Here is a 26,648-nt window from a genome sequence, read left to right as displayed (position 1 = left end):
TGTAAAATCTCAATCCAGAAATAATAATAGCCACAGGATTTACAAGGGTTGGCATTCTAAGAAAATGTAATATTTATTTTTTATTCATTGTCGTTTTCACATAAATGGGGTAAAACTGCCGTTACGGACATGATATCTCTTCATTTTGGACGTGACAGTTGTAAAAGCAGCACTTGCATCATGAGCGAAAACCATCCAAAATGCTTTGAAATCTGCAGATTTTGACATCTGAGACTCATTATATTATGTTTTAATACCCATCAAGTCTGCATGATGAATTGAAATAAGAGAGAATTTGCCACTTTTCTATGGTATGGTTGACATTTTGTGGAATTGCCTGTATATCATCGCAAAGCTGAAGATCTCAGTTTCCCAACAGCTCCTTGGTTCAGCTTCTAGTCCATTTAGGCCGAGATATTCAACAAAACATTGGGGAAGGTGTGTGGGAACACAAAATAGAGTGAATGTCTGTGGACAAGCACATGGCGAGTGCTCAGCTGTGTTAGAGCGCCACCTGCATTTCACATCTTTATATTGTAATGAAAGGTAACAGTAACATTTCTTTTTTTCTAGTACTTGCTGTCATCTAATGGAATGAACTAACACTTTTACCAGGTACATAAAGCAAACAGAGCCTGAATCACAGGCTTTCAAAGAGAGGATAACAAATAAGTTTGTAAACATATACAATATTATTTTGAATTATTGGAATCTTTTTTTTTAATTTGGGGTGTTTTCTGAAAAATTACACCACCGTTTTGCAATTATTCCACTGTATGTGTGTAAGCAGAGCTTTCTTTTATATCAAGGTGTGAAAACCATGGTATTTTAAGTGTTTCTGCTCATGCGACCTGAGGGTATGACCAATAGAAATAGGTTTTGCTCAGCAAGAATAAAAATGAAAGGGAACAGTGGTCATGTGTTGCTCAAAGTGAAAAGCTGCCCACATGGCATTCATGCTTTTATGAAAGACTTTACACCAGCCAAAGCTCTGACTGTAAAAGGCCAGCTGAAGTCTCAGAGACAGATCTATCTTTGGCCCGACCTCTTGGGGCCATTTACAGTCTCTGTGTTTTTCTTTGTGCCTCATATAATGTTAAAAGAGCATGAAATTAAAGAACACACAGAAGGCCACCCTCTGCCCCTGAGAGATCACACAGACATCAGCTCACACCTTGGGACATGAACTGCATCGGCCCCCACATCAACTTTCACTGCCCCCCCGGAGACCTCAGCTTGACCACTGTGTTTGTGTTCAAGAGTAATGTGATTGCAGAGAGCAATCGAGATGGAAACAATTTGCATTTCAAAATGCCATACGTATGAAATCTGACATACAGCAAAAGAAACGATCTTAATGTAACTGTAGCTTTTATTAAACTGCTTCACATCTTGCCACTTCTAGTGCTGCAGGCAAGATTTCATATCCCTTCTGAATCTCTGTTGGAAAATACTTGACGTCAACCTTTTGACTAGTACCTTTTGGATGGTCTCCAGCATGGACCAGCCTCCATTCCAGGGCTTTGTTGACTTTCTGATGCAGTTGAGACTGGCCATGCTGTGCCACTTCCTGTCTTCTAGTTTTCTGTAGAAGGCATTGGCCAGCATGAGCACGCTGTCATACAGGTAGAGATTGGACACCTGAAATCAAAATATTCAGAAATATAAGACTATAATGTGGTACAGAGAGTTGCTAGTTATTCTAGAAGTTTTTTTTTTTACTTTGGCTGTACCATGATACAGTGATAGCATCAGATGACAATACCATCACACTTGATCTACTGTGGTATTGAATAACATCTCCAAAGAACATTTGGCACATTTTGGTAATTTTGGTGTATCATTAGGGCTCTTTAAATCTAAGTGATTTTTTAAAGTTAATAAAGTTTTAATTATATATTTATTTTTTACACAAACCTATTAAATTACTTCAGAAGACAATAAATGATCGACTGGAGTCATGCGGAACACTTTTATGCTAAATATGACTTTTGGACCGTCAAACAGCCAGCAGTCTAAGGACATCTGTTTACCTGCATTATATGAACAAAAAGAGCTGAAATGTGCTTATAAAAATCTTCACTTCAGTTCTGCTGAAGAAGGAAAGACAAACACATCTGGGATGAGATAAAAGTGAGTCAATCACGAGAGGATTTTCATCTTTGGCTGAACTAACCCTTTAAATCATTTTTCAGTATGTTTGTTAAGCTGCTTGAATTGTGGGGACAGTTGGGATGTTCTCAAAATATATGTGAAACAGAAACAAACACATATCATCACATTTTGGTTAGATATCAACACATTTCTCTAACCTGAAAAAAGACATATAATATTCTCCCACATATTCTTCTTCTTCCCTAAAAGTGTCTGGGCATTAAAAAAAGCCCTATAGACACCAACTTTGGATAAAATCTAGAGGCCCTCATGACAAAAAAGTTACAAAAGTATCCTGATTTGTCAAATCGTTTAAAGGATACATGCCAATGCATTTTTAACTGTGGCCCAAATTCACTTATCAAGCTATATCTTCTGAAATATTTGACAAATCAAAATTCTTTTGATTGCTTTTTATCATGAAGGTTTCTACATGGTACATGCTACTTGTTGTGCGAATCTGACCAATGGTCATAGGGACTTTGAAAAAGTAGTTTTTTCTGAAAAATCTAAATGATGGGCAGAATACCTGCAAAGTAACTAGATGAAATTAATTTGCCACTGACTGATCTGTTTTTTTCACCCTAATAATTGCTGCATGTGGCTACATTTGAGGATTTGTGATTCCAAAAGTATTGGATGGCAGGGTTTATTTGAGCCATTTAAGAAAATATATTTATTTCGTGTAACATTTGAGAAACCCACTTCACAAAATTGTCATCAAAGACAATTTTTATCAGAGAAAATGTTTCAAAACATTCTTTAATAATCAAATGTTATTTTTTCTTTCTTTTGCTTTATGTTTGCTCATCATTACAATTGTCTCAGGACTGTTTGTCTGTATTAGCAAACATACATATTTTGGTAAAAACAATTCAAAGAAATACAAGCTAGAATTATGTCTTTATTCTCTTTATGTACACAGATGAGTCAATACATTATGACCACTCACAGGTGAAGCAAATAACGTTGATCATCTCCTAACAAGGTCACATGTCAAGGTCTGGGTAGATTAGATGGTAAGCGAATAATCAGTTTTTGTCGTTTTGACTGCAGGAGAAATGGGCAGGAGTAAAGACTTGAGTGACTTTGAGCCAAATTGTTATGGCCAGATGACTGGGTCAGAGCATCTCTGAAATGACAAGGCGTGTGGGGTCCTCCCGGTCAACAGTGGCGAGTACCTACCGACAGTGGTCCGAGGAGGGACAAACCACAAACTGGGGACAGGGTGTTGTGCACCCAGCTATCCCATCTGGTCCAGACAGAAGGTCTACTGCGGCACAAGTCACAGAAAATGTTAATGATGTATACGGGAGGTATGTGTCACAACACACAGTGGATAACACCCTGCTGCGTATGGGGCTGCGTCGCCGCAGTCCAGTCAGAGTGCCCATGATGACCCCGTCCACCATCGAAAGCACCTACAACAGGCACACGAGCACTGGAACTTGGAGCAGTGGAAGAAGGTCGCCTGGTCCAATGAGTCCCATTTTCTTTTACATCATGTAGATGGTAGTGTACGCTGTTTAACTGGGGAAGTGATGGAACCAGGAAAAAATGATGACAATCTGGTGGAGGAAGTTTGATGCCCTGGGCAAAGTTCTGCTGGGAAACCCTGGGTCCGGCCATTCGTGTGGATGTCACCTTGACATGTGCCACCCACCTAAACATTGTTGCAGACCAGGTACACCCCTTCATGGCAATGGTATTCCCCGATGGCATTGGCCTCTTTCAGCAAGATACACTGCACACATTGTACAGGATTGTTGGAGGAACTTGATGAAGAGCTCAATGTGATGCCCTGGCCTCCAACTTCCCCAGATCTCAATTGAGCATTTATGGGATGTGCTGGATCAACAGGTCCGATCCACGGCAGTTCCACCTTGCAACTTACAGGACTTGAAGGATCTGCTGTTAATGTCTTGGTGCCAGATACCACAGGACACCTTGGAGGTCTTATAGAGTCCATGCCTCTGTGGGTCTGCACTGTTTTGGTGGCACATGAAAGACCAACAGTTTATTAGGTAGGTGCTCATAATGTTTTTGCTCATCAGTATACATTGGCGTCAAAACGTTTGGAATAACTTACAGATTTTGATGTTTCGGAGAAAAATTGGTACTTTAATTCACCAATGTGCCATTCAACTGATCACAAAGTATAGTCAGGACATTACTGATGTAAAAAAACAGCACCATCGCTATCATAATTTTTGATAAAATCTAGACAGGCCCCATTTCCAGCAGCTATCACTCCAACACCTTATCCTTGAGTAATCATGCTAAATTGATCATTTGGTACTAGAAAATCACTTGCAATTATATTAAACACAGTTGAAAGCTATTTGGTCCATTAAATTAAGATTAACATTGTCTTTGTGTTTGTTTTTGAGTTGACGCAGTATGCAATAGACTGGCATGTCTTAAGGTCAATATTAGGTAAAAAAATGGCAAAAAAGAAACTCTAGCTTTCCCTAGAAACTCATCAGAAAATCATTGTTCCCTATCAAAAGCTACACTTTGATGCTGCGCTGATTAAGCGCTTTGGGAACGTCTTTTAGGAGTGACCAGAAGTGAATATGTGTGCAACACGTCAATGAAATTGACTGGAATTTATAGCCTCTGCTGGTGACATCATCAGGATGCGCCGGTACCAGGGGCTATAAATTGATGCGGCACAGGTGCATCGTTAGGTCTTTTGTCTTCAGACCATTCTGTGTGTGATATGTTCTCAAGCCTGACAAAACTTTCTACTTTCCTCTGATAGGTGTTAGATTTGTAAGGCAGTGTGCAGAAAACCTTTCTTTCTTCCTTAACATGAGCAATAAGCAAGGCAAACTGTGTGTATTTCCATGTTTACGACATATGGCTGAAGCGGACACACACCAGTTTTGTTTTGTGTGTTTAGGGGAAGAGGATGATGGTCTTGCATTGAGGCGGGGCTGGTGCGAGCATTGCAAGCTGTTTACAGTGAAAATGCTTCGTACTCGTCTCACTTACTTCCAAGAGCCAGCGCCAACCCTTCCGTCGTGGGGCTCTCATATGGATCTGGCCCGGGCTCCTCTTCGGTTCATGAGGGGGACGTTGAATCTCTTGGTCTGCAGACTGTGAGCTACCTGCCTCTGAGCATTCCTCACATGATAATAAAGCGGATGAGGAATTACTCGAGGTGGTTACTCGTGTGGTGGCCAGACTACAGTTAGACTGGCCACACGAACAAGAGACCCCCAAACGCTCTAAACTAGAGGACAGATTTCTGTCTGGTGGCCAGGGGAAGGGAACGCAAAATCAGCCCCTTCCCTTCTTTAAGACCTCCATGATGAGCATTCTCAACCACAGTCATCACCAGGTTTTAGGAGGCGAAGAGTCGTGAGGAAGCCTTCGGGCAATTTCTTCCTCACCGCACTCAGGGGTAGGGGGCACCGTCTACCCAGCCCCACCTCGGTCCTTCCAGGGAGGCTCAGAAACAAAGTGTGGCGGATCGTGCTCCCCCTCGTAAGGACTGGGGACCGGCTCATCGCCCTCAGCAGCCTCCAAAGGAAGACCTCAGGACCATTATCTCCAGAAAGAGAAAGTCCTGACGGTCTTGAACTCAGCCTTGTGGGGGTAGCCCCCCTCGGGACGGGGTGCGTGAAACATCCACCTGCACCCCCACCTACGAAACCTCTCCATTCCCGCCACCTCTGGTGTTTTGGGAGTTAGCGATTTCCAGCGAAATGTTGGGTGTTCTGTTGCTTCCTGCCGTAGTCCAGGATGCGGAACACTTCACATCCCCTCAACAGGAAGTGTCAAAATTGATACCCATCTCAGAGAACCTGGCAGTGTGGAAGCTACTGCCGGGTGTTTCCATGTGGTTCCTAAGGACAGTAGAAAAATGCTACAGAATTAAATTTGTTCGCTGTCCTCCACGTTTCAACGGCGTGGCCCCCACTACCGTGAATCCGGAACAAGCACATCTACTTCACATCGACTTCACATCGACTTCAGGTCATCCGCATTCTGAATTAAAAAAGACAACTGGCTAATACTAGCACAGTCACAAGAACTGGCATTACAGCACAGGAATATCGTCTTAGCTAATCTGGTTTCTCTGGGTTTGAGACTCAACGACAAGAAAAGCATTCTCTCTCCCACTCAGAGAACTACATTTCTATCGGGAAGACACACAGGCTTGAGTGAAGTTTGAGATGCTATTTATTTGATAGATGTAAAACGGGAGGTAATGTCTCTCTCTTTGGCGTAGGCCCCGTCCGGCAGTCCGAGGGATTTGTACCCGGAACCGTCATGTCCTGCCGGAGATAGGAGGCAGGGGCGAGGAGCCTACCCCCCTGCGGGACAGGGCTCAACTGGTGGTGGTGGGGTGGTGGAGGTTGCAGTGTTAGCACACCGAAACAGCAATGTGATAGATTGCGAGTGGACTTATAAAGCAATGGCTTATGTGCGATTGGCTAGGAATTACCAAGCTAATGAGGTGATGATGTACACCTGCTGGTCTTCCCGCTAGAACTACGCTCCGTTTCCATATCTGGGGATCATATGGAATTCGATCATGATACGGGCACAATTGTCTCCCACTCGAATCGAGACCATTCAGAATACCATAAGTCAGACTAGGCCAAGTTTGCACTGTTCACCAGTATCAACTAATACTAGGTCTCATGGCATCATTTGGGCCTTCTGCACATGAGACTGTTTCAGTTGTGGCTCAAAGCCAGGGGATTTCATCCAAGGGCCAGTCCCCTAAGGCAGATAAGGGTTATGCACCGTGGGCAACGTAACCTTTCTATGTGGTTCAGACCCCGGTTCTTCACCTTGGGTCCCACTCTAGGTGCGTCTTGCCGTCGCAAGTTGCTAACGACAGACGCCTCCTTGGGGAAACATCCTCTGCTCGCTCGCTTTGTTCGTAGGGCCATGCGATTGAGACTCCTGTTAGGACCAGGATCCCTTCATGGGACTTAGCGATAGTCCTTGAGGGTCTGGTTGAGACCCCTTTTTAACCTCTAGAGTCAGGATCTGATAAGCTTCTGACTCTCAAGATGGTTTTTCTTATGGCTATTTTTTCTTTAAAAAGAGTTGGGGATTTGCCGGCTCTGTCTGTCTTGACATCCTGCTTAGATTTTGCCCCAGGAATGGCTAAAGCAATATTGCATCCTCATCCTGACAACCTGCCTAAGGCTCCTTTCTCGGCTGTACATCCGGTCACTCTTGAAGCTTTCTGTCCCACGCCTTTTACAACGCCGGATCAGGAGAAATTTCACAGACTGTGTCCAGTCCGTGCCCTTCAGGCTTATGTACACCGCACTAGCCAGTGGCGTAAGTCAGGGCAACTATTTGTTTGTCATGGGGGCTGTAACAGGGGGGCGGCCGCCACCAAACAAACAACGTCACATTGGGTGAGGGATGCTATTGCCCTGGCCTATGAGGCACGCAGTCAAGTTTCGCCAGTAGGTATCAGGGCTCATTCTACAGGGGGGTCGCTTACTCTAAAGCTTTGGCTGGAGATATATCTCAATTAATGGATTTAAACAAGCATTCTTTTCATGTACAAATGTTTTCATGTCTAGGTCAAAAAGATATGTTTTGTATGCAGCTCAATTGGGAATTTCTTTTTTGGCCCGTAAGTACCCTCTTGAGGAAGACAAATTTGAAATTTGAACGGTTGTGAGTGAGAGGCAGGATTTTAAGATGCCAGTATAACTCCCAATAAATGTTTTTGTGATCAAAAAAGTAATTAGCTGTAAGCCAAAAGCCTGCTTTGTTAGATAAAATGGCAAGAACATCATAAACAATATGAGAAAAGATTATGTGGGAGTGAGGGGAGTTGGAAAGCAGAAAGTGAAAAACATCAATGCTCCATTCTCCCCACAATTTGTTTATCCTGAGATGTCATTTTGCGGTACATTTTCTATTTACCCAATCCTTTGTTTAGATTTCTCGAGGTAAATCTTCTTAAAAAGATAACATTTGATTTTGAGCCATTAATCTTAGGTTTATCACATCGCATATCGCTGTCACTTTATCCAGTTTTATGGCAGATAACATTTGAACTCTAATCGTGAAGCCCTAGTAAACTTAATTTGTTTGTTCTTTAGAAATTCTTAAAAAAATAAAATAATTTAAAAAATAAGATGGTATTTTGTAAATAATGCTTTTTTGCCTATATTACCAGACTGACTTTCTTGCTTTTTCTTAATACCAAACTTTTTTTTATATTATCCTGACTATATTTCCCTACTAACTTTCAAACAAAACCTACACCCTTGCATGGCTTACAACTCTTTTATGAAGGATTTGATGAAATCTCTGGAATAAAATGAATGGGAAAAATACTCCCATTCAAGACGTCTGTAAAAGTGGATGAGCACTGAATCTAGTGTTCCCCTTCTGTCGCTCTCTCCACGTTGTGTCAGAGAAGCGACACTAGGGGTCTCTCTTGAGTGCCGATATTCACCTCTGGACTATGAAAAAAGGCCAATGAGAGTTGGCAACCAGTATTTGCATGCCCCGCCCCCGGACATACGGGTATTTAAGCGGCGCAAATACGGGAGTTCATTCAGAAAATTTCTTCGGAGCCGATGGTCGTGTCTGCAACTGCTGCGTGTACACACTGAGTTCCTGCTATCCCTCTGCTGCATGCTGTTGGATTCTACGGTGCACAACAGCGGCTTTCTCCTGTTTGCACGGCTGTGCATTCCTGCCCCTGGGCGCATCGACAGTGCAGATTCAAAAACTCTCACAAGTTTTTTTCCTAAAAGAGTGATTTTATTTAAAAGAGTAATTTCCTCTAAAAGAGCAAAACACAGCGGCGTTGAACGTCCTTTTAAGGACGCGTCTTTATAAAGATGCCTTTCTGCCCCTGTGTTGTTTCTGGATGCTGTAGAGTGCTCTCCGCTTCCGACGGCCACAGGCGCTGTCTCATGTGTCTGGTTAGCAATCACACCGAGGCTGCGTTTGTGGATGGTTCATGTTCTCACTGCGAGAACATGACCATGACAACGTTGCGGTCGCGGCTTGCTTACAACCGTGAGCAAGCCACTCCAGCCGCCCCCCATGTCGCTCCTTCTTCCCACGGGATTGAGGACGATGCGGCTGGTGATGGAGGCGATTTGGGGATGGCAGCGGGTGCAGCTCCGCCGGGTACGCCCCCTCGGACCACCCGCACCCCGACACGCTCGTTGATTCCCGTCCGTGCTCGAGGCAGTGGTGACTCGCCTCACAGCCAGTCTGCCGACCCTCTTGCGATGGAAGCAGATGAGCTCGCCGCGGCATCGGAGGGCGTTATCTGATGCTGAGGACTCCCCTGGGCTGCCACTCTCTGGCCTGCACGCCCAGGCTGAGGCTGACGCACAGATGACTGACATGCTTTCCCGGGCAGCCAACAGCGTGGGCTTGGATTGGAACCCTCCATCCTCCCCACAACCATCACGGCTGGACGACTGGTTCCTGGGGTCTGGGCGCCGCTCACAGCCTCGCCCCCCCCGGTCCCGTTTTTCCCTCTACAGCATGTTTGTAATGCGGCAGTCTGGTCCTCTCCGCATATATCCATAAGATTTTATAGTTTGGATTTTCATGCCACTCCGGGCTCTTACGTCCTTGAGTCAACATCACAAGGTCATGTCTGAGACCTCTCGGATTCTTGTGAGCACAAACTACATAACTGTAAGGGGTCCAGACAGCTGCAGTGCGGCGGCGTATGTATTCTCGTTCCCAAAGCGCTAAATCAGCACAGCATCAAAGTGTAGCTTTTGATAGGGAATGTCTCGGGTTACTTGACTGTAACCCTTGTTCCCTGAAAAAGCGGAATGAGATGCTGCACTTCATTGTCGCACTGAGGATGCCCCGGGACTGCTCTTCAGACAAAATACCTGACGATGCACCTGTGGCACATCTATTTATAGCTCCTGGTACTGGCACATCCTGATGATGTCACTAGCAGAGGCTATAAATTCCAGTCAATTTCATTGACGTGTTGCACACATATTCACAGCTGGTCACTCCTAAAAGACGTTCCCAAAGCGCTAAATAAGTGCAGCATCTTGTTCCGCTTTTTCAGGGAACAAGGGTTACAGTAAAGTAATCCGAGACGTTTTGAGGAATGAAGGCTATATTTTTTTCAATTTCTTTGAAAAGACTGAAGATTTCATACAAAGGTGTAACTACAGTCTTCAAAGACAAAGAACAACGGTCTCTAACAAGGACAGAAAGAGATGTGGAAGACCAGATGTACAACTAAACAAGAGGATAAGTATATCAGATATATATCTCTTGTTTGAGAAATAGATGCCTCACATGTCCTCAGCAGACAGCTTCATTGAATTAGATTTAGGTTGACAAAATGTATTTAATTAAAGTTTTGAAGTCATATCCCCAAGCCATGGATCATTGTTATCAATATATAAAAATAATGTACTATACCATAAATCAAAGAAAACTGTCAAAATGAAATTCTTTCTGGAAGTATGTCTAGTTTTTAATTACTTTATCTTATTTGTTCTTCAGTATTTGATGATCTTAAATGTCAACCCAGTTGCCATGATTTTTTAATAAACAAATTAGCAATTGAACAGTGTATATTTGTATAAATTTGCATAATTTTTTTCTTTCTAAAAAGCACCCTGTATAGTCATGACCATATCAACCTGTTTACCTTTCTGAAGTTACAGTTAAATCCCAACATATATTCAAAATTGTTTACAAAGATAACATTTTCTCAATTTGTTTAAAAATCTAATCAGTTGACTTGAAAAATCACCATTTCAGAAAGAAGACGTCTGTTTCAAGGAATTATACATTATAAAAAAATAACACATAATAAACAATACACAATTGAAAAATACAAATCTATCTTTATGAGCTTTCATAGAAGTTTTGAGTTGTAATAGTGACTGACACTCACTTCAGGCCGCTGGTGTGCTGACTGTGCATCAGGAAGTCCCACTTTTCCCTGACCCATCAAACTTTCATGGCCATTTCCCATCCAAGTATGGAAGAAATGACATTTGCTCAGTGACAAGCTGCTAGGTGTCAGTCACCACTCCACTTGATGTATAATACATAAAACCTGTTCGTACTGTACCAACAGCCACTTCCTGAGGAGTGAGTGATGGCCACACCAGTTAAGCTGATAGGACCTTACAGGAAGACATTTGTCACATTTAACTGCAACTGACCATCAACTGAGGCATTTTAGCAAAGGTTAGGTGGGCGACTGCGGTGAATGGAGGGTTCTTGAGTGACAGGGAAAGACACACAAAGATGGATGTTTGTGTTGACACTGTAGTTTTGCAAAGGAAAGCTGACAGGTGTGTCACTGTTCTGCACTAGTGGTTTGCTAACCCTGATTTTCATGAATTATTGAAGGGGTAAACCCCCAGAGGTTTCATCTTCATTTGTTTTTGAAATAGTGTTTAATAGAATTCCTGGTGAAGAACTACACTACCCATGATGCTGAAGAGAACGATGCACCAATCAGAGAAGAGCTCTGCCCACTCCCATAATTCACTGTGAATGACACAATCAAGTCGCTCTCCCTACACTCTCAAACTACTTATATATTTGTGTATATCTAAATATTTTTCAACTCAATTTTAGATATATATTGTTTTTATACTTGTAATCAACATCATTAAATCAATAGTTTGATATTTTTACATCATGTTTAATGTAATGTAATTTGCAAAGCTTAATGGGATTGTAGTTCATTCCCTCATTTAAGACATTAAAGGACACAGTCAGGTATCTTTGTCTTTTTGGTTGATTTTCAAATACTTTTTTGCTGCAAATCAAAGTTTGTAATGTTGTGATTCATCTTGGAGCTGGTCGGTTTGGTTCATGGCTTCATAAGCATAGATTTAGGTAGGGATGATATGGACATGTCCCTATCAACTTTCAGAAAATCAGAAATGTCCCGAACGACATTTGTGCTATTTTACAAGCAGAAATGTTTGTCCTACCTCCTGCCTCATCTGAAGCAGGTCATAAATGATGTTGTCACCCGGCATGAGTTACTTTTCTCAGCGCTGTTCAGGATGCACCAATCACAGTCATTTATTTGTAAGATTTTTAAATATACGTGGGCAGATTTTCGTGGTAATTTAATGACCTATCTTTGAAATTAATGGATTTAAACAAGCATTCTTTTCATGTACAAATGTTTTCATGTCTAGGTCAAAAAGATATGTTTTGTATGCAGCTCAATTGGGAATTGCTTTTTTGGCCCGTAAGTACCCTCTTGAGGAAGACAAATTTGAAATTTGAACGGTTGTGAGTGAGAGGCAGGATTTTAAGATGCCAGTATAACTCCCAATAAATGTTTTTGTGATCAAAAAAGTAATTAGCTGTAAGCCAAAATGGCAAGAACATCATAAACAATATGAGAAAAGATTATGTGGGAGTGAGGGGAGTTGGAAAGCAGAAAGTGAAAAACATCAATGCTCCGTTCTCCCCACAATTTGTTTATCTTGAGATGTCATTTTGCGGTACATTTTCTATTTACCCAATCCTTTGTTTAGATTTCTCGAGGTAAATCTTCTTAAGAAGATAACATTTGATTTTGAGCCATTAATCTTAGGTTTATCACATCGCATATCGCTGTCACTTTATCCAGTTTTATGGCAGATAACATTTGAACTCTAATCGTGAAGCCCTAGTAAACTTAATTTTTTTGTTCTTTAGAAATTCTTAAAAAAATAAAATAATTTAAAAAATAAGATGGTATTTTGTAAATAATGCTTTTTTGCCTATATTACCAGACTGACTTGCTTGCTTTTTCTTAATACCAAAATCTTTTTATATTATCCTGACTATATTTCCCTACTAACTTTCAAACAAAACCTACACCCTTGCATGGCTTACAACTCTTTTATGAAGGATTTGATGAAATCTCTATGGAATAAAATGAATGGGAAAAATACTCCCAAACCAAGACGTCTGTAAAAGTGGATGAGCACTGAATCCAGTGTTCCCCTTCTGTCGCTCTCTCCACGTTGTGTCAGAGAAGCGACACTAGGGGTCTCTCTTGAGTGCCGATATTCACCTCTGGTCTATGAAAAAAGGCCAATGAGAGTTGGCAACCAGTATTTGCATGCCCCGCCCCGGACATACGGGTATTTAAGCGGCGCAAATACGGGAGTTCATTCAGAAAATTTCTTCGGAGCCGATGGTCGTGTCTGCAACTGCTGCGTGTACACACCGAGTTCCTGCTATCCCTCTGCTGCATGCTGTTGGATTCTACGGCGCACAACAGCGGCTTTCTCCTGTTTGCACGGCTGTGCATTCCTGCCCCTGGGCGCATCGACAGTGCAGATTCAAAAACTCTCACAAGTTTTTTTCCTAAAAGAGTGATTTTATTTAAAAGAGTAATTTCCTCTAAAAGAGCAAAACACAGCGGCGTTGAACGTCCTTTTAAGGACACGTCTTTATAAAGATGCCTTTCCGCCCCTGTGTTGTTTCTGGATGCGGTAGAGTGCTCTCCGCTTCCGACGGCCACAGGCGCTGTCTCGTGTGTCTGGTTAGCGATCACACCGAGGCTGCGTTTGTGGATGGTTCATGTTCTCACTGCGAGAACATGACCATGACAACGTTAGCGGTCGCTGCTTGCTTACAACCGTGAGCAAGCCACTCCAGCCGCCCCCCGTGTCGCTCCTTCTTCCCACGGGATTGAGGACGATGCGGCTGGCGATGGAGGCGATTTGGGGATGGCAGCGGGTCCAGCTCCGCCGGGTACGCCCCCTCAGACCACCCGCACCCCGACACGCTCGTTGATTCCCGTCCGTGCTCGAGGCAGTGGTGACTCGCCTCACAGCCAGTCTGCCGACCCTCTTGCGATGGAAGCAGATGAGCTCGCCGCGGCATCGGAGGGCATGTTATCTGATGCTGAGGACTCCCCTGGGCTGCCGCTCTCGGGCCTGCACGCCCAGGCTGAGGCTGACGCACAGATGACTGACATGCTTTCCCGGGCAGCCAACAGCGTGGGCTTGGATTGGAACCCTCCATCCTCCCCACAACCATCACGGCTGGGCAACTGGTTCCTGGGGTCTGGGCGACGCTCACAGCCTCGCCCCCCCGGTCCCGTTTTTCCCGGAAGTGCATGACGAGCTGACGTCTTCGTGGAGAGGGGTGCTCCCTGTAGAGCAACCTCCTCGCTGACAGCGAAGGCCTACAGCACCACCGGACGTGCCACTTCCGCCCTGCATGCCATGGCTCTCCTGCAGGTCCACCAAGCCAAGGCACTACGCGACGGGGGTGGCCCTGATCCCGACACGCTGCAGGAACTGCGCTCAGCGACCGACCTCGCCCTGAGAGCGACAAAAGTCACAGCGCAAGCGCTCGGGCAGGCGATGGCCACGCTAGTGGTCCAGGAACGTCAACTGTGGCTGAACATGGTCAAGATGCGTGAAGCAGACAAGACTCGCTTCCTCAACGCCCCTGTCTCCTAGTTCGGCCTCTTCGGCGACACCGTCGAGGACTTTGCCCAGCAGTTCTCCACGGTGAAGAAGCAGACGGAGGCCATCTCTCACATCATGCCTCGCCGCAAGCCTGCCGCCACGGCCCATGCCCCATCTGCTCGCCGAGGGCGTCCTCCCGCGCCCAGAAGGCAAGCTCCTGCTCCGCCTCAACCCGAGCCCAGCTCTCAGCCCCAGCATCGAGCAAACCGCGGGAAGCGCACGCCCCCTGTCTCACGGACCCCCTCGAGGACCCGGAAGGCTCCCAGGCGCTCCTGAGACAACGCACCCAGAGCCCAAGACGTTAGCTCCGGAGGTGGTGAGACCGCTCCGTCCCCCGGTGGAGGGCCGGGAGGAGAATCCTTTGTTTTTTTCATTTGCCGCACCCCCTAACACGGGCTGCGGTACCCAAATTCTCAATAAAAGAGCTATTTCCTTTGTCTCTGGGGCACATGGCCCACAAATGCCGTTCTCACGGCACTCTGCTTTCAGGCCTCAACAGTCCCGGCTCCATGGACGCGGTGTCCTCGCCTTCAGCGCCACGACTGTTCCCCGGCCGGCCGGTTCAGACGAGTCCAGAGGACGCCAGCATCAGACCTCCTCCTCAGTCACGAACCCGCCCCCCGCCGGATGCGCGGAGCAAGGTAAGTGCTTTGAGTTTATTCTCAGCACCAGAGCCTCGGGACGCCACGTTGCCTCCCGACGCCGCGTTACATGTTCCGCACCGCTGCGAAGCCCCGCCGGGTACGTCCAAAAAACCCGTCCCCTTGGTGCCCCTAGCATGGAGTTTAGAGGCGTGGCTTGCACCGGACCATTCGACTCGGTTACGCAATTCAGTTTGCCAGGTCTCCGCCCCCCTTCGTGGGCGTAAATTTTTCCGCAGTACACGGCCAACATGCCCACTCCCTGCGCGAAGAAATCGCCTCCCTTCTATTAAAGGACGCGATAGAGCCTGTCCCTCCAACCGAAACGAAGAAGGGTTTCTACAGCCCTTACTTCGTTGTACCCAAGAAAGGCGGTGGCTTACGACCGATCTTGGACCTGCGAGTTTTCAATCGGACCTTGTCCAAACTCCCGTTCAAAATGCTCACCCAGAAACAAATTCTATCTGGCGTCCGGCATCTAGATTGGTTCGTAGCCGTAGACCTGAAGGACGCGTACTTCCACGTCTCAATTCGCCCTCGACATCGACCCTTCCTAAGGTTCGCGTTCGACGGCCAGGCGTATCAGTACAAAGTCCTCCCCTTCGGCCTGTCTCTGTCCCCTCGCGTCTTCACGAAAGTCGCAGAGGCAGCTCTTGCCCCGCTCCGAGAACCCGGCATACGCATACTCAATTACCTTGACGACTGGCTCATACTGGCCCACTCCCGAGAGTTACTATGCGCACACAGAGACCAGGTGCTCAGCCACCTCAGCCGTTTGGGGTTTCAGGTCAACTGGGAAAAGAGCAAGCTCTCCCCGGTCCAGAGCATCTCTTTTCTCGGTCTGGAGTTAGACTCAGTCCCAATGACAGCATGTCTCTCCAACGAGCGTGCTCAGTCAGTGCTGAAATGCCTCGCTTCCTTCAAGCCAGGCGCCATGGTCCCGCTAAAACGTTTCCAACAGCTCCTGGGGCATATGGCATCCTCCGCGGAGGCCGCGCCGCTGGGGTTGATGCATATGAGACCACTTCAGCACTGGCTCCGGACTCGAGTCCCGAGACGAGCATGGCGCCGCGGCACGCACAACATAAAAGTTACCTCTGCCTGCCGCCAAACCTTGAAACCCTGGACAGACCTCTGCTTTCTAAGGGCAGGAGTACCCTTCCAGCAGGTGTCCCGACGCGTTCTGGTCACAACTGATGCCTCCAAATTGGGTTGGGGCGCCGTATGCAATGGGCGCGCAGCCGCAGGCCGGTGGAACCGAGGCCCGCTGCGCTGGCACATCAACTGCCTAGAGCAGTTGGAGTGGTGGTGGCGTAGTGGCTAAAGCACAGTGCTGTTAATCAGATGGTCACTGGTTCTAACCCCACGGCCACCACCATTGTGTCCTTGAGTAAGACACTTAACTCCAGGTTGCTCCGGGGGGATTGTCCCTGTAATAAGTGCACTGTAAGTCGCTTTGGATAAAAGCATCTGCCAAATGCATAAATGTAAATGTAGAGCTGATGGCTGTTTTTCTGGCCCTGCAGAAGTTTCTCCCGTTAATTCGGAACAAACACGTCCTAGTCAGGACAGACAGCACCACGGTCGTAGCCTACATAAACCGCCAAGGCGGAGTACGCTCCCTCCACATGTCACAGCTCGCCCGTCGTCTCTTCCTTTGGAGTCAGCAGTGACTCAAGTCACTGCGTGCCACTCACATCCCCGGCAACCTCAATGTGATAGCCTCCCAAGAAACCTCCCACTTCCCGCTCTGGTATGCCCGGACAGAGGCTCCCCTTGGGGCAGACGCGTTGGCACACAGCTGGCCTGCGGGGCTGCGCAAGTACGCATTTCCCCCAGTGAGCCTCCTTGCACAGGTGCTATGCAAGGTCAGGGAAGACGAGGAGCAAGTCATTCTGGTAGCCCCTTACTGGCCTACCCGGACTTGGTTTTCGGACCTCACGCTCCTCACGACAGCCCCTCCCTGGCGAATTCCCCTGAGGAAGGACCTTCTTTCTCAGGGACTGGGCACGCTCTGGCACCCGCACCCAGACCTCTGGAACCTCCACGTCTGGCCCTTGGCCTACCACCGACCGTCATAGATACAATCAATCAAGCCAGAGCCCCCTCTACCAGGCATCTCTACACTCTAAAGTGGCGTCTGTTCGCGGACTGGTGTTCTTCCCGAGCCGAAGACCCGCAGAAGTGTGCAGTTAGGTCAGTGCTCGTGTTTCTTCAGGAGAGGCTGGAGAGGAGGCTGTCCCCCTCCACCCTCAAGGTGTATGTCGCCGCTATCGCGGCGCACCACGACACGGTAGACGGCAAGTCTCTTGGTAAGCACGACTTAATCGTCAGGTTCCTAAAAGGTGCCCGGAGGATAACTCCCTCCCGGCCTAACCTGTTCCCCTCCTGGGATCTCTCGGTCGTCCTTACGGGACTCCAGAGACCCCCCTTCGAGCTGCTTGACTCAGCTGGACTCAGGGCCCTCTCTCTCAAGACTGCCCTGCTGATCGCGCTCGCTTCCATCAAGAGGGTCGGGGACCTGCATGCGTTCTCTGTTAGCGACGCTTGCCTGGAGTTCGGTCCAGCAGATACTTTCGTGATCCTAAGACCGTGACCGGGCTATGTGCCCAAGGTTCCTACCACGCCCTTCAGGGATCAGGTGGTGAACCTGCAAGCACTGCCCCGGGAGGAGGCAGACCCAGCCTTTTCACTGCTGTGTCCAGTACGTGCTTTACGTATTTATCCGGACCGCACACAGAGCACCAGACGCTCTGAGCAGCTCTTCGTCTGCTTTGGGGGACAGCAGAAAGGGAACGCTGTCTCCAAGCAGAGACTCGCCCACTGGGTTGTCGACGCCATTTCCCTGGCTTATCACACCCAGGCCGTGCCCCCCCCCTTGCGGGTCCGAGCTCACTCCACCAGGAGTGTTGCGTCCTCATGGGCACTGGCTAGGGGCACTGCCCTAGCAGACATTTGTAGAGCAGCGGGCTGGGCATCACCTAACACTTTTGCTTTGTTTGTTATTCTTCTGGCTGCAGATATAGAGTAATGGGGGGGAGAACTAGGAGGTTCAAGAACTCATTCATACCAACTGCTATTTTAATGATGAATAGTCTTTAACCATGTGTGTTCTTTTTGTTTCGTGAGAGTCTATGTGATGGAAGAGTGTTTTTTTTTGTGATGTGGAGCACCTGTGCAAAACTAATTTCCTAAGGGATAAATAAACTACTACTACTACAGTTGGTCATCCTGCACGTAAGAATACCTGCTCGCTCCTGTATCAGCAGTTCACGTACACGGCTCAGCGCATGGCACTTTTATAAGTGGACCCCTAGTGTCGCTTCTCTGACACAACGTGGAGAGAGCGACAGAAGGGGAACGTCTAGGTTACGTATGTAACCCCCGTTCCCCGATGGAGGGAACGAGACGTTGTGTCTCCCCTGCCACGTCGCTGAGCCGAGCCACTGTTGTGGCCGGACCATTTCCGGCTCCTCAGAAAAATCCTGAATGAAGTCCCGTATTTGCGCCGCTTAAATACCCGTATGTCCGGGGGCGGGACATGCAAATACTGGTTGCCAACTCTCATTGGCCTTTTTTCATAGTCCAGAGGTGAATATCGGCGCTCAAGAGAGACCCCTAGTGTCACTTCTCTGACACAGCGTCTCGTTCCCTCCATCGGGGAACGGGGGTTACATACGTAACCTAGACGTTTTCAAGTGGGGATTCATGGACACATACAGTATATAAAACACAAAAGTTTCTTTCTATTCAATCACTAAAATATTTCTGTATGCATTTCTAAATGGGGTACATTCGTGATAAAGAAGGCAATAATGTTACTAGCTTATAAGTGACAATACTAGAGGTGTCTAGATCTGTAAACGTTGCCCTGATCTAAATCTATTACTGTGATGCTGATGCTGTTGCTATGGTTACCAACCTCTAGTGACTGCAGGTATCCCTCCTGAGGGTCGCAGAGCAGCGATGAGATGCGGTGGTTGTTTCTCATACAGCTTACACTGCTGTCTCTCCACAGTGGGAAGATCTGCCTGACCACCGTCATCCTGCCCAGAGAACTGTGAGCCAGCTCCATAATCTCACTGTCACTGATCTCCTGCACACACACAATACAATACACAATACACATCATCAGCATACTTCTTTAGCAATTAACTTGACAGTTAATGCACAAGGTTTATTTGTTGCTAATTGAATGTAATATTTGCAATTACATTTCAGAAATCAGAAATTAGCATTCAATATTAATGTATTTTATTAATTTGTGTGTGTGTGTGTGTGTGTGTGTGTGTGTGTGTGTATATATATACACACGATCAGCTACAACATAAAACCACCTGCCTAATATTGTGCAGGTCCCCCTCGTGCCACCAAAACAGTGCCAACCTGCATCTCAGATGATATTCTTCTCACCACAATTGTACAGAGTGGTTATCTGAGTTATAGTAGATTTGTCAGTTCAGTAGTTTGCAAGTTAATGTAATGCTGCGTTGAGGATAGTGTAAACGTGTGTGGCTCGCTGTCTTGGGCAAAAGGGGCACGAGACTTGACCTGAGCTCAAATAACCCCCGGACTTAGATTAGTTATTGATGAATGCACATATAGGCAAATAAAACAACTTGTTTATATTGATGACCTGTAATACATTTTACTGAAAAAACTGAAATATTGTGAGTAGGAAGCAAAGTCCAAAGCCAAATAATCTGTGTCATTTCACCCGTTACTTTAAACTTGGGTGTAGCGTAAGATTATGACAGATGTTGTCATGCAGCAATGAGGTTCTATGTTTGAGGTTCAAGAGTTTGTAATCCAGTGATTCAGGCAAAAGTAGAAAAGATGGGAGAACCAGATACAAATGCTGGGGATCGTTGGAATGATGATTGAAATAATTAGTTAATATTTGTTTCCCTCACATTGGAATAAAGCTGTAAAAGAGATCAAGTGGCGTGAAGCCGGAGTGGTGCCCGTTCACAGAAGCAGCTTCACGCAACAGACCGCTCTGGGTGGAAGGTTTACATTAGACTGAAGCAACCAGTTTGTGGAAGCTGCTTCATGCTATAATCTGCTTCAGCAAATAGAGATTAGAAAGAAAAAACATGTAAAATGGTTGCGGTCAATACTGCAAAAACAAATGAGCTGCTGCGGCAGCTTCTGTTGAATAACAATATTATTTAGACGTTAGAGCTGTTCTGATGAAGGCAAATGCTTTGCAGCGAAGTTGCATCTGATGATCCAAATCTCTTTCACGGGTCTGTTTGTGGGGAAATGGGCGGGACCAAATGCTGAATGACTCAATGTCACATAGAGGTAAGCAGCTGTTTATATACGCTTACTCTGGCAGTGTGATTGGTCGGATAAAACGAACTTGCTCCTCCCGAACCTTGTTAATGAAACTCCATTTTGAATCAGTCTGGCCATTCTCTGTTGACGTCTGTCATCAACAAGGCATTTCCATCCACATAACTGCTGCTCACTGGATGTTTTTTGGCACCATTTGGATTAAATTCTAGAGACTGTTGTGTGTGAAAATACCAGAAGAGCAGCAGTTACAGACATACTCAAACCAACAATCTGGCACCAACAATCATTCCAAATCACTGAGATAAAATGTTTTACCCCATTCTGATGTGACATGGATAATATTAAAAACTAAAGCTTCTGACCCGCATCTGCATTATGTTATGCAATGCATTGCTGCCACACGATTGATTAGAGGAATTTGCCCGAATCCAGCCTTGCTGAAGCATCCTCAGTTCATAATGATCCTCCACAAAATTTCACAGTGGGTGAGAGAGACTGTGGCTTGAAGGCCTCTCCAGGTCTCCGTCAAATCATTAGATGACCAGGTGGAGGATCGGTGATGATCTGGCGGTGCCTCAGCAAGGCTGGAATCAGGCAGACTCGTCTTGGCAAGGAACAAATTAATCATGGTTATATCCGAAGAAAACATGCTTTCTTCTGGCTCTGACAATGTTCCCCAACTCTGAGGATTGTTTTCCCAGCAGGGCAATGCTCCATACCACACAGCCAGGTCAATCAAGGTGTGAATGAAGGACCACCAGATCAAGACCCTGTCATGACCAGCCCAGAATGTGATCAAGAGGAAGATGGATGGTCACAAGCCATAAAACAAAGATGCGCTGCTTGAATTTTAATGCCAGGAGTGGCATAAAGTCACCCAACAGCCATGTGAAAGACTGGTAGAGAGAATGCCAAGACCCATGAAAGCTGGGATTGAATATCAGGGTTATTCCACCAAATATTAATTTCTGAACTCTTCCTAAGTTAAAACATTAGTTTTATGTGGTTTAAAGATTAATATGAACTTGTTTTCTTTGCATTATTGGAGGTCTAAAAACACTATATCTTTATTATTTTGACCAGTTCCAGTCAAATAAAAGCTCTAAATGACAATATTTTTATTTGGAATTTGGGAGAAATTGTTGTCAGTACTTTACAGAAAAAAAAGGTTCATTTTATTCAAACACACCTATAAATAGTATATCCAGGAAAAATTGATAATTTTGCAGTGGTCTCTAATTTTTTTCCAGAGCTGTATATTTACAGTGCATCCAGAAATTATTCACAGCGCTTCACTTTTTCCACATTTTGTTATGTTACAGCCTTATTCCAAAATGGATTCAATTCATTATTTTCCTCAAAATACCCCATAATGACAACGTGAAAGAAGTTTGTTTGAAATCTTTGCAAATGTATTAAAAACGAAAAAAAAAAAATCACATGTGCATAAGTATTCAAAGCCTTTGCTCAATACTTTGTTGAAGCATCTTTGGCACCAATTACAGCCTCAAGTCTTTTTGTGTATGATACTACAAGCTTGGCACACCTATTTTGGGCAGTTTCTCCCATTCTTCTTTGCAGGACCTCTCAAGCTCCATCAGGTTGGATGGGGAGCATTGGTGCACAGCCATTTTCAGATCTCTCCAGAGATGTTCAGTCAGGTTCAAGTCTGGGCTCTGGCTGGGCCACTCAAGGACATTCACAGAGTTGTCCCATAGCCACTCCTTTGTTATCTTGGCTGTGTGCTTAGGGTCCTTGTCCTGTTGGAAGATGAACCTTCACCCCAGTCTGAGGTCCAGAGTGCTCTGGAGCAGGTTTTCAACAAGGATGTCTCTGTACATTGCTGCATTCATCTTTCCCTCGATCTTTACTAGTCTCCCAGTTCCTGCCGCTGAAAAACATCCCCACAGCATGATGCTGCAACCACCATGCTTCACTGTAGGGATGGTATTGGCCAGGTGATGAGCGGTGCCTGGTTTCCTCCAGACATGACCCTTGCCATTCAGGCCAAGAGTTCAATCTTTGTTTCATCAGACCAGAGAATTTTGTTTCTCATGGGCTGAGAGTCCTTCAGGTGCCTTTTGGCAAAATCCAGGTGGGCTGTCATGTGCCTTTACTGAGGAGTGGCTTCCGTCTGGCCACTCTACCATACAGGCCTGATTGGTGGAGTGCTGCAGAGATGGTTGTTCTTCTGGAAGGTTCTCCTCTCTCCACAGAGAAATGCTGGAGCTCTGTCAGAGTGACCATCGGGCTCTTAGTCACCTCTCTGACTAAGGCCCTTCTCCCCCGATCGCTCAGTTTGGCCGGGTGGCCAGCTCTAGGAAGAGTCCTGGTGCTTCCAAACTTCTTCCATTTATGGATGATGGAGGTCACTGTGCTAATTGGAACCTACAATGCTGCCAAAATGTTTCTGTACCCTTCCCCAGATGTGTGCCTCGATACAATCCTGTCTCGGAGGTCTACAGACAATTCCTTGGACTTCATGGCTTGGTTTGTGCTCTGACATGCACTGTTAACTGTTAACAGGTGGACTCCAATCAAGTTGTAGAAACATCTCAAGGATGATCGTTGGAAACAGGATGCACCTGATCTCAATTTTGAGTGTCATGGCAAAGGCTGTGAATACTTTAATTTTTTTATAAATTTGCAAAGATTTCAAACAAACTTCTTTCACGTAGTCATTATGGGGTATTGTTTGAAGAATTTTGAGGAAAATAATGAATTTAATCAATTTTGGAATAAGAAGAGCTGTGAATACTTTCCAGATGCAGTGTATATAAACTACTAAAAATGTTACGTGCAAATACATCACAATTTCAGCTCACCTGAAAAAGATTAGTCTGTAATCATTTACTCACCCTTATATCTTTCCAAACCTGTATGGTTTTCTTTCTTCCATGGAACACAGAAGGAGATCCCATCTTTCTTCTATTGTGTTCCACAGAAGAAATAAAGTCATACGAATTTTGAACAACTGTCCCTTTAAAAAACAAGACACATGTTCTCGATATGTTTGTGTTTGTTAGGAATATAGGGATATTTTTAGGTTTATTAAAAGGATAGTTCACCCAAAAATGAAAATTCTCTCATCATTTACTCACCCTCATTCCATCCCAGATGTGTTTGACATTCTTTCTTCTGCAGAACACAAATTAAGATTTTTAGAAGAATATCTCAGCTCTATAGGTCCATACAATGCAAGTGAATGGTGACCAGAACTTTGAAGCTACGAAAGGCTCAACTAGCACAAAAACCAATCTGACTCCAGTGGTTAAATCTATATCTTCAGAACTGATATAATAGTTGTGGGTGAGAAACAGATCAATATTTAAGTCTCCACTTTCACATTGTTCTTTTATTTTTGTGCATATCACCACCTACTGTGCAGGACGGAGTCTTTATAGTAAAACAGGATTAAATATTGATCTGTTTCTTACCCACACCTATCATATTGCTTTATAAGAAATGGATTTAACCTCTGGAGTTGTGTGGATACTGCCTTTATATATATATATTTTGGACATTTTAAGTTCTGGTCATCATTTACTTGGATTGTATGGTCCTACAGAGCTGAAATATTCTTCTAAAAATCTTTGTTTGTGTTCTGCAGAAGAAAGAATGTCAAACACATCTGGGATGGAATGAGGGTGAGTAAATGATGAGAGAATTTTCATTTTTGGGTGAACTATACTTTTAGCAGTGCCTTATTCTGACTTGCAGCATTAGGTTCAAAATCTAGCTGCCTACCTAGACTGCATTTTAAGGCATCAAAGTTGCACTTCCGTTGCAAAGATCATCCCAAAAGGTAGTCTGGAATATTATGCTGCCTTCTAAGATACACCATGTATCCAAAAGTATGCATACCCTCCTCTTCTAATTTACGCCCCCTCTAAGATACGACCAGTTAGTGCATTCCAAATCACTTATGAGGTTCCATTCAAAAGATAGTGGTCTATGTAGGCAGTTCACTAGGAACACAGCTATTGTGTTCTCATAAGATTGGACTTTTATGTTGACTGTCTTACACAAACTGACCTAGGGAGAGAGGGATTGTGAAATGCTTAATGCCTGAACTCAATGAACAGGGAAAAAACTGAAAATAAAATGGCATAATGATTCTTTCAAGCATGCAGGACATTGAAAAGTGAAGGACACAGAAACAATGAATACACATGCAATTTCTCAGAGCAGTATCAGGAGGGTTGGGTTAGGTAAGCTGGGTATTATTACAACAAATTGGGTAATTCAAAATATATATATACTGTACATATAAAGGCCAAGTTAAAGGCAATGGAAATGCTTTTGAATAGGAGAAAAAGAAGTAAAGGATGAATGAGGATTAAAGCCCATTTAAATGTTTTGAGGCAGATACACTGTTCAGCAGAATGAAGTTCCTCTCAAGCAACTTTCTCTTTAAGTAACAGTATACTGACACAAATGTAAAAGTAAATACACATTTTGTCAAAATTGAGCTATGGGGTTGTTGTGACTATGCGCTACATGAACAGATTTCGCCCTTGCGCACATCTCTGTTTACATCCACGTCTTCCTGTGAACAGCAATGGGGGAGAATAGGGTAGCAGATGCAGTTCGGAGATCAGACCTAATTCCTTTTTACAAGACCAAAATGAAGCCCAATATTTTCATTTACAGATTTTCAAAGACAACATTTGAACCCAAACTCTAGAAGTTCATAGACGTGCATTATTATCACACTTTGCTGCAGAAAACATTTGAATGCAGAGTGAATAAATGAAATGACCAATTTAAAGCATTTCCATGTAAAGTACAAACATGTTGAACATGCACAGCTGCGCCATCAATAAATAAAATACAAACATAATTTCATTACAATGCTTTACTTGTAATAACTTACAGCAGCAAATTGCATATGAAATATAATTCTGTATGTGTTTATTTTCCCTGGAGACACTGATTCGTGTCTTCTCATTTAGACTGATAGCTTGAAAAGTTAAGATGGCAGATACATCGTAAATAAATGAGGCTAAACAGCTCTGTTACTGAAATATTCATCATCAAGATGCTGTTCAGTCATTATTTATGATGCGGTCGTGCATGCTGAAAAGATTCACAGGTAGACTAAAAAAATAAGCAAGATACTGACATGTAAAGCTGATGGAAAATATACTTCTGCGTGAATAAAAACAGTCAGATCCACATGACTCATGTTGAGGTTGACATCTTTTCCCCATTTGAATGTATGTGGTCTCATGTGCCCCGTGTGACTTCTGGATCAAAGGATATAATGTATGTTCACACTAAAAGCCTACTAGTGTTGAGAGTGTCCTGATGGGTTTGAGATGCTCCCGTGTATGAAGCATCTGGGAAGAGAGAGTTCTGCGGTAGAGTGAGAAATCGTGGTGACTACACAAATGAGGATAATTATAAATAGTTATATTTATTATACTATATTAATTATAAATAAAATATATACATTATAAAAAATTATAATACAAACAATTTAAATGCATTAGGCACACCAGTCAAGCATTGATAAAACAATACAAAAAATGACTTTAGAACGCAATGTACTGATATATTATTGAACATTAGTTTATCATTGGTCTGCAGTTCACTGCACTCCATTTTGCAACGACATTTCTCAGTCAGTCCGAGATTTATCATAATTGCTTGTTTAAGGATGCGTCAGTGGGTACTGTACCTGCATCAAACGTACTCTTTCGGAGCATCTCGGTTGCGTTGTGTCATAAATACTGTTTTTAGGTCAATGTGTCCTAAAAACACGTTTTTAGAAAAACACGTCTTGAGATCTCTGCATTCGTATATGTGCTCAATGTGTGTAATTATTTATGGATAATTTTTAATTCTAGAACTTTCAGAAAGAGTCTTTAATTAAGTTAGCATTTTAATTAAGTAAGATTATCTTAAATGTTTAAATATTTCTTATTTTAAATAAATTTTTAGTCATCTTAATGCCCCCTTGGAGGTGTGCTGAGGCCCCCTAGTGGGTCCCGGACCCCTGGTTGAGAACCACTGGCCTGTAGCTGAAGAAACGTTCAAGGGATAGTTCACCCCAAAAAAAAAGTTGTCATCATTTACTCACCCCAAGTTGATCCAAATCTGTATC

The 26,648-nt window shown here is 44.5% G+C and overlaps 1 protein-coding gene across 1 annotated transcript in view; it reads right to left on the bottom strand.

The window, feature by feature from the left end:
- Positions 1-26,648, bottom strand: part of grid1b (glutamate receptor, ionotropic, delta 1b) — a 711,417-nt gene that overhangs the window by 129,068 nt on the left and 555,701 nt on the right. Inside the window, exons 6-7 of the mRNA XM_052102777.1 lie at positions 19,161-19,334; positions 1,480-1,641 (exon numbers count right to left, since the gene is read on the bottom strand). Of these exons, the coding sequence (XP_051958737.1) occupies positions 1,480-1,641; positions 19,161-19,334 (336 nt within the window). The remainder of the gene's footprint in view (positions 1-1,479; positions 1,642-19,160; positions 19,335-26,648) is intronic.

The sequence above is a fragment of the Xyrauchen texanus genome, chromosome 33 (assembly GCF_025860055.1).
Source record: "Xyrauchen texanus isolate HMW12.3.18 chromosome 33, RBS_HiC_50CHRs, whole genome shotgun sequence".
NCBI lineage: Eukaryota > Metazoa > Chordata > Actinopteri > Cypriniformes > Catostomidae > Xyrauchen > Xyrauchen texanus.
The sequence above is the reverse complement of the archived record's forward strand: the minus strand, read 5'-3'. Positions and strand labels throughout refer to the sequence as shown.